Source organism: Electrona antarctica, assembly GCF_951216825.1.
Source record: "Electrona antarctica genome assembly, chromosome: 12".
Classification (NCBI taxonomy): domain Eukaryota; kingdom Metazoa; phylum Chordata; class Actinopteri; order Myctophiformes; family Myctophidae; genus Electrona; species Electrona antarctica.
The window spans coordinates 29,253,548-29,262,565 of NC_136793.1; the positions used below are offsets into that span (position 1 = coordinate 29,253,548).

General features: G+C 41.8%; 2 protein-coding genes across 10 annotated transcripts in view; one reads left to right on the forward strand and one right to left on the reverse strand.

The window, feature by feature from the left end:
• Positions 1-4,639, forward strand: part of nipbla (NIPBL cohesin loading factor a) — a 46,315-nt gene extending 41,676 nt beyond the window's left edge. For all 9 annotated transcript variants that reach the window (XM_079515290.1, XM_079515294.1, XM_079515298.1 and 6 more), the window contains 8 exons: positions 682-872; positions 988-1,095; positions 1,501-1,701; positions 1,913-2,059; positions 2,188-2,558; positions 2,671-2,845; positions 2,945-3,142; positions 3,402-4,639. In XM_079515290.1, the coding sequence (XP_079371416.1) occupies positions 682-872; positions 988-1,095; positions 1,501-1,701; positions 1,913-2,059; positions 2,188-2,558; positions 2,671-2,845; positions 2,945-3,142; positions 3,402-3,764 (1,754 nt within the window). In that variant the 3' untranslated portion in view covers positions 3,765-4,639. The remainder of the gene's footprint in view (positions 1-681; positions 873-987; positions 1,096-1,500; positions 1,702-1,912; positions 2,060-2,187; positions 2,559-2,670; positions 2,846-2,944; positions 3,143-3,401) is intronic.
• Positions 4,640-8,126: 3,487 nt separating this feature from the next.
• Positions 8,127-8,909, reverse strand: LOC306934370 (B-type lectin plumieribetin-like; the record flags this gene model as incomplete). The annotated part of the gene is made up of 2 exons (XM_079516939.1): positions 8,127-8,462; positions 8,823-8,909. The coding sequence occupies 2 exons, from the start codon at positions 8,907-8,909 to the stop codon at positions 8,127-8,129; spliced, it is 423 nt and encodes a 140-aa protein (XP_079373065.1).
• Positions 8,910-9,018: the final 109 nt, after the last annotated feature.

A 9,018-nucleotide genomic window follows, 5' to 3' on the forward strand; every position in this document is an offset into this window, starting at 1 on the left:
GTAAGATTTAAAGCGGAAGTAGAGCCTCCTCCCCACTTCCGTTTTGTCTTTACAGTCACGCATATTTACCCTAATATAAATCAAAATCATCTAAGCATATATAGCTTGCTGCTTAGCAGAAATGGAAATGAAAAAATAAGCTCTAAAGATATTTGAAAATATATTTTTGAGAACGGAAATGGCAGCTTCCTTACTCAGATTTTAGGAGGTGTAGTTCCAGACTATATAGCATTCGGAGATTGTGGAATAGTTATCTGGCTACGCGAGACTAGCTTGTAACTAACCTTCAACCCTAGCCCTCCCCATTCTTGAAGGAAATATCCGCAAACATTTGCGATATAATATATATCGAAAATGGCTGATCGGCTAGAGATTTTGTGTAGAGGGGAGAAAAAGGAGGGGACCAACCAACTATAGACCCCTGGGGGAAACTGGTGAAGAAAGTATTTAGGGTTTAAATGTAATAGGATAACCTTGTGACTGGGGACAGCTATGCTACAGCAACACAGAAAACAAACACTATTCCAGGCCATCATTTGTTAATCTGGGGTAACATAATCATTTGGTATTATGTTCTGACTTGCTTTTTAATGTCAAGACTTTTTGTCCTACATAATCTTCATCGGAGTGCCTGGTAATGTCCCAAGTTTTTAAATCATGTTCTGTCTTGTGCTGGCGTAGGGAAGAAGCAGGAGAAGCAGGAGGATCTGAAGGAGATGGGGGACATCTCATCAGGGATGAGCAGCTCCATCATGCAGCTCTATCTTAAGCAGGTGCTGGAGGCCTTTTTCCACACGCAGTCCAGCGTACGGCACTACGCTCTCAGCGTCATTGCGCTCACACTCAACCAAGGCCTCATTCACCCTGTACAGGTAAGGGGAGGGAGGCAACAAGACGGAAAATGTTCGTATGCAAATTAAAATGCAACCCTGTGCAGCATATGGAAAACATTCATGAGCTGTCATCTTCTTGTGTCACCTCTCGCAGTGTGTCCCCTACCTCGTCGCAATGGGAACAGACCCAGAGCTCAGCATGAGGAACAAGGCAGACACGCAACTGGTGGAGATCGATAAGAAGTACACAGGATTTATCCATGTAAGTTGGTGTTGCAGGCAGGCTCATTTCAAAATGAAGCCTATCCAAGTCCTCTGTATTTGGACAGAATGTATTTACCAAATTGAATGAAAAATTCTTGCTAACCTACAAGTGCCTGCTCGTACATCTCAGCACTAGAACCTTGCGCTACAAATATGAGAGGTGCAATGATGTGAATCTGAAATACTTCAAAGTCATTGTCAGTTGTCTATTTGTTAGTATTAAATCAAGCAACTAATCAAAGCGTCCAGTCTATTACAACTTGTACTTGAATGGCCAACGGATTGGCTTTGCAAAGATTTCAGCAATGGACTGTCACATGGCTAGGTACGGTACATAGTTCTACCAATTCATTTCAAACAAATTATGCCTGAGCTCGAACCTTTTTGTCATCTCCAAAAAAAGATGAAGGCAGTTGCTGGGCTGAAGATGTCATTCCAAGTACAGCAGGCCATCGTGTCATCCCGTAAGGCGATCATCAGAGGGTTCAGGACGGAGGAGACGAACACAGCGCTTTGCTCACACCTTTTCAGCATGGTCAGGGGGAACCGGCAGCACCGGAGAGCCTTCCTCATCTCCCTGCTCAACCTGTTTGATGACAGCTCTGTGAGTTAAATCGCACTAATTCTACGGCTCGATGAGTCTCTGTGAAAATTTACATTTCCATGTAGGTCATTCCTAGCTCACACCATGCTTTTTTTCTGCTCAGCTCCCTTCCGGTGACTAGAATATATATTTTTTTGCCTCTGCTGACCAATGCCACTCTTTTCCTTCCCTCACTCCTCCTTTCTCTGTCTCCCTCCCTTACACTCTGCAGAGGACCGCAGTGAACATGCTGCTGTTTATCGCAGACAACCTGGCATATTTCCCCTTCCAGAGCCAAGAGGAACCACTCTTCATCATGCACCACATAGACATCACCCTGTCAGTGTCTGGCAGCAACCTCCTGCAAACCTTCAAAGAGGTAAGGTAGCATTCCTGAAAGGTGTTTGAGTCAAAATGTGCACTTAACATTCATAATGTTGATAAACTAGAAGGACAAACATTATTGTGTTGCTAATTGCACCTGTCACTTTTCCCTCCCTTTTCCAGTTCCTGCTAAAGGAGCCTGGTCGCAAGGAGAAAAAGGTCAAGAAAGAGAAGAAGCGAGGCTCTGATGAGGAGGACGAGGAGGAGAAGATGAACTGCGACTCTGGCAGGAGTGACGAAGAGAACAGCGAAGACGATGAAGATGTGGTACGGCGGCCCAAGAAGACCAGAAAACCTGTGGCGCATTCAGAGACCTCGGACTCTGAATTGGACTCGGACTTGGAGGATTTGAATTTGGAGGATGTGGACAAGGTGATGAGACGTCTCCCAGAGAACCCCACAGCACTCCGGGACTTTTCCAATGCTGTGCAGGGCATCCTTTTGCTTCTGGTACTCAAACAACACCTCAAGAACCAGTACGGATTCTCTGATAGGTGAGATGCACAGCTGATATAACGAGATATTCATTTGAAGTATTCAACCTTCACTACCACTAGGCTATGGGAGAAAGTGAATAACTCGCATGACTTTTTTATCTTCACACAGTAAAATCCAGAAGTACTCACCCACGGAGTCTGCCAAGGTGTATGACAAGGCGGTGAACAGGAAAAGCAATGTTCACTACAACCCCCGGCAGACCCTTGACTTCATCGCCAATGATATGGCCCACGCTACACTCACGGATGAGATCAAAAGACGGATAGTCAAACAGTACCTAGATGTAAGTCTGTAACACTTGACTCCACGATTGAAAATGTATACATCAATTGTTGTATTTTTATTGAGTTGTGTTGATTCTTCTCAACTCTTACATCTCTAGTTCAAAGTTCTGATGGAACACCTGGACCCAGACGAGGAGGATGAGGAAGGAGAAGCATCTGCCAGTGCTAACATCAGAAATAAAGCCATAAACGCCCTGCTGGGGGGTCCTGGGCCCATGGCAGGACCCAGCCCACGGAATCAGGCGGGACCAGAGACGGATGATGATTACAGCGATGGGGATGAGAGGACCCCTGGGGTGAGAGTCATAGAAACACTGAGACATTTAACCACTTAAACTATTTAAATGATCTATACTTGGTCCACTCATTTTTACCCTGTACACACCAAATCTCTTTGCTGAAATATATTTGAAAGCTTACTATGCGTCACATTGTGAGGTTGTAGAAGCTATTTTCACCATATTTCTGCACCTGAACAGAGCTGCTAGGGTTTGTGGTTAATCTGAAGGGGGTATGTGTAGGATATAAATAATATAAATATCTTTCTCTCCTCAGTCTTCTCGAAGATCAAGGCGATCGGGCGGTGACTCGGACCCAGGCCGTATGAGCGAAACTGTTGAATCAATGGATGTGATCGCCTTGTGCTGCCCTAAGTACAAGGACAGGCCGCAGATAGCCAGGGTCGTTCAGAAGACCTCCAACGGATACAGCATCCACTGGATGGCTGGCTCCTACACAGGACCCTGGGCCGAGGCCAAGAAACGGGATGGCCGCAAACTTGTGCCTTGGGTGGACACTATTAAGGAGTCGGACATCATCTGCAAAAAGGTTGCCTTGACCAGCAACCATAAACTGAGCAACAAAGTAGTACAGACTTTACGCTCGCTGTATGCAGCGCGGGAGGGAGGGGCTAGCTAATGACCCCCAACTTCCCTCTCCCTGTTTCTACTTTATCGAGTCACCTCTCCTCCCTGCTTCGGCTCCTCCTCAACCTGCCACCTCCGACAACACAGCCAAACTTCACTGGATTCCTACCCTCCTCCTCTCCCTCCTTTTTTATAAGAAAACAGAGGGCAAGAATATTTGACACTACATACTTTTACATGCGTTATTCTTGCAAAAAAGAAAATGAAACAAAAAAAACAAAAGACTTACTATATTAGAGAGACTGCTCATGTTTTGTTTGTGTACAAGTGCAGAGGATAGAATCCAGAAGGCATTAAAGGAATAATTTGCTCAAATTATTCCTTAAAAAGGCTATCAGAGAAGAGAACCGGAGGGAAATGTTATGTCAACATTGTTGTGGGAGCTCCTTCGCTGTTGTGCAGCAGATTCTAGTCGCTCATTTCTACTCCCACTGTATCATAGTTTAACACGACAAAAAACTAAAATGTTTATATCTCTGAAGACAAAAAAGCTGTAAAAAAAAGAATAAAACCTTAAGTGAATGTTGGAAATTAGTCTTTTTGATGTTCTTATTAAAAAGTGTTTTTGGAGTTTATTATACTATTAGCACCCTGATGGTTTTTTCCTTTTAGCTTTTAGATCTTTGGAAAAAATTTGAATTTTTATTTTTGTTCACTTTTATTTGTCCATGCTGTACAATGGCAGAGTTCTGGATATAATTTATTCTATTTCGAACTACGCATGCAGTATATGTGGCCTATCGCAGGAGGATATTTTGTAAATGTAGATTTTGTTGTATTAGGTCACCCTAGAAATAAGAGGAAAGGGGATCCATACCCCTTTTGGTGGAACAAATACTGCAATAAATTTTCTACTTCTCTTTGTCACTTGTCTGCTGAAAGTGTTAAATGTGATCCTTTCCATTCGATAATAGCTGCAGAACATACAGCAATATATTTTTTTACTGACATTTATTATTGAACCAGTAACCCAGCCATTGACTATCCATCGCATACAACTTGTATACAATGCACAGCAACTTTGCTTGCGTTTCAACAGCAGTATTAATATTGCATGAATAGCAAAGGCATCACAACACTCGGATGCTGTTGTGTTAATGTCACGCCTCACTTCTGGTTCTGGAATGGTGGCATGCTATATGGAAAGCACACATTACAGGTTTGTTCATCTTTACGGCAATATTGTGGGATCTGTATAAAAAGGACTAATGTCAGTTATCCACCCAGTTGTCGTTTTATGGTCATCCTAGAAAGGACAGAATTCCCACTAGCCAAATCCATGCCTAAATTTAACCCTATATTGCTGCTTAAGTTTAAAACATTAGTACTTTAACTCATTCCCAAAGTTAAAGTGCAACTTTATTCCTTTGCTAGGAAGGCCATCTAATTTAGTAACAACCATGCACCACCAACAAGACCAAATGGCAGGGTAAGACTTTATTCATAATGAATCTAAGGGAACCACCAGACGGGCTTGTATGAGGAATGTCAGGAAGAGGAGTTTATGAATTATGTGGTTCTGAGTAGTACAAGCCGCAGTGATGGCTCGTCTAATATGTGTGATGCCCCCCCCCCATGAGCCACCACTGGTACAAGATATATGAGAGAGCTAGGAGGAACAATCCAGAAATTGACATTATCATTATACCTCTGATTATTACTGAACACATGGGTTGAGATCACAGGTCAGGGTCGTGTGTGTGTAATGGGTAACAGCCAAAACAATCAAAATAAGTCTTCTACATTCTCTAATTGTGTAGCAGTCTTGTAAATTAACTTGTAATACTGATGTTTAACTCTTGAGACTGTAAAACCAACTGGAACCTCCACAAGGACCACTGGTGGTCCCTGGACCACTGGTTGAGAACCACTGCTTTAGACTTGGATGACATTTCTCATGGAAAAAAAGGAAACAAAACTGTTTTTCACATGCCTTAAACAATGCAGTGTTTCTCTTGAATAGAGAAAGAGCATGAAAGAGCTCTTGTTCAATAAAGGTATGTCTCACTGATAAAAATGTTTTGTTAAACACTAATTGCCACATTCAAGGATGGAGCCCACACAACAAGCCTTTCTGTAACAACGTCTGCACCTGCCAACAAAACAGAAGCATATAGTAGCAAAACAAGACATGATGAGCAGCAAGAACAGATGTACTTGGGGGGGGGGGGGGTACTGTATGAAAATATCCCATTTGAAAGCTTACTATGCGTCACATTGTGAGGTTGTAGAAGCTATATCACCATATATTTCTGCACCTAGGGTTTGTGGTTAATCTGAAGGGGGTATGTGTGTGTGTGTGTGTGTGTAGGATATAAATAATGTAAATATGTTTCTCTCCTCAGTCTTCTCGAAGGAATCAAGGTGATCGGGCAGCGACTCGGGCGAAACTATGTTGAATCAATGGATGACATTGGATGTGATCGCCTTGTGCTGCCCTCAGTACAAGGATAGGCCGTAGATAGCCAGGGTCATTCAGAAGACCTCCTGTAAATGTATGCAGAGGAGGAGAGCAGGGGGGGGGGGGCGGTGATTAGACAGACAGCCTCCATTTGGGTCTTGTCTGTTTATGTTAGAAAATAGCGTCAGTAAATGTGTAGCACTGACCATTTCTGATCTGTGGTAAAGGACTCTGTGCAGGAATCATTTCCATATAGCGTACCAACCCATAATTAAGAGCAGTGGTGTCATGGTGATTTTTTTCTTTACTGGTACCGCGGAATGTCACGCGCACGCGCGTGCATGTGCGCATCGCATCGCGGCATGCACACAGAACAGCTCAGGTATAAACAGTTAAAGCTGTTGTTATGCAAAGTAGTTGAATTCGTGGTACTGCGTTCTACGAGCATGACACCACTGATATATTATATACTTGAATAGTTGCCTTTTCTTTTCTTAGTTTAGTAAGAAAGTGTACAAATACGACCTGTTCAGACGTTCAGTTTTACTCAGTAAAAGTAGCCTATAAAGCTCAGTCAAAATGTTACTCAAGTAAGAGTAAAAACATTACATTTAATTTTAAATGTATAAGGGCCTACTTAAGTATTCAAGGGTAAACGTAGACTATTTTTTTTCAACGAATTGCTGTAATTATGTCATTGGACATTGTAAGTTGTAACACAGAAGTAACTGTGAAACCACCTGTACTGCATGCACTGGTGTACTTGTAGAACTAGCCTACGTTATACATCTTTAGTATAACAGGAATACAGGATTATACTTTCCTTTTTTTTACCCTGCTGCCGCTGGTGTGAGAGTAGCTATAGCGTGAGAGCAGAAGTGGAGAAGTAACAAAAATCACACTCGTTAAACAGAGAGGGTCGCGGCTCGCCCTGCAGGCTGCCCGCCACATGACGTCACAGGGGGCATGCTGATTTAAGTCAAGTGCTGAGGGAACATACTGGGGCTACGCTGCAAGCAGACATTTACAATAGTTTCTAACAGAACCTCAGAATCTGTAGCCTACTGGCAGTGGTACACATTTTGCCTACTCAGTTACTGTCCACGGTCCACCTCTGTTAGTTTTACATGTCATAAAATCTGCATCCCTCATCAAGTATATTAACAGTAAAATACACAAGTAGGCTACAAAATACATACAGAGAGAGACATTTATTGACATTCAGTTCAAATTCAGGACTTGTTAGCATTAAATTGGCAGTTTTCCCCCCTTAAATGTATACAAAAAAGAGACATTTATTGACATTCAGTTCAAATTCAGGACTTGTTAGCATTAAATTGGCAGTTTTTCCCCCTTAAATGTATACAAAAAAGAGACATTTATTGACATTCAGTTCAAATTCAGGACTTGTTAGCATTACATTGGCAGTTTTTTCCCCTTAAATGTATACAAAAAAGAGACATTTATTGACATTTAGTTCGATGCAGGACAGATACTTGTCAGTGTTAAATTGGCATCCCCCCCCCCCCCTAAATTAAGAATAAATCTATGATTTGGAAAATGGACATAAATACCTATTTACCCTTCAACAATAATTATTGTAAATTATTACTGCATGGCTAGTAGCTATATCACAGATTTTGTAGCAATTGTAAAAAAAAAAATAATAATAATAATAATACAAAAATTGGACCTTAAATGTTATTACAAAAATATTATTTTGCCACATTTGTAAAAAATATTAGGGCCTTGAATGTTATTACAAAAATATAGTATTATTTTTACCGCGCATTTGTAGGCTAATCAAAATATTAAAACATTAATTGTTGTTGTAATTGGTGTTCTCAAAATGTCCTGTCCCTCTCTTATTTTAGTTTAGGACACAAATGTGTGATTAGAGCTGTTGATTTCATCAATTCAACAGCATACATCATGCTGATGCTGATGACTTATTTACTGTTTAGTATAGACATTCTCTTGCAATTTGTCCCCTGGATTATCATCAGAGGCAGAGCTGCTTGGGGGCTCTGGCCTGGGGGCTGTGGACATCCAGGTAGTTTTACCGTTCTTGGACGGCTTCAGTTCTCCGCCGTCGGTCATTGTGAGACGCATCCGGCGAAGGTCAGCGCCAGGTTCTTGGGTGCCAGTAGACCAGTAGGCCATGTCATGCTTATTGTACACGACCAAGTCGCCGTCCTCTTGGAGAACGACCCGGGTGCCATAATTTGCAGTGTTTGCATGCCAGATAGGCTGCCACTTCTTCATGTACACCACGAAGTTGCCGTCATTCTGTAAGCGGGAGAATAAAACCCTTAACTGATGAACACTTATATTGACCCTAAAACAATTTAAAACTAACAAATTAAAATTAATTTCGTAATGATATCTTGTCTGGCTCATATAGTAATTACTAATTTACTTGGTATACAACATGACATTCAGATCAGCACCGAGTAGCCTAGTATACTATAATAACAGTTTAAGCACTAATTATCCATAATGTATACGGGGTCAGGACAACGAGGCCTTTTCGTGGAGGGGTCAGAATAACATTTGGACTTAAACTGTTATTCGTCTATAGCATATTACCTAGCATTATGTTTTACCATGATTATTATAATAGGCCTATAAAAGCATATTATGCTTTACCTGCATGATAGCCTTGAAGAGCTTGTTTTTACTGTCGAGCTCGTCCCCCCGACGAAGCTCCTGGCCGGTGCTGATGCTGTCCATCATTCTGAAAGGGAAAGAAAAGAAAGCTATATAGTTAAACTGTTCCTGGAGGCGGCTTGGGCTCTCGAGAAGTAGCTCAGCTGTCATAAATTATGTAGGTATAAATGTGAGA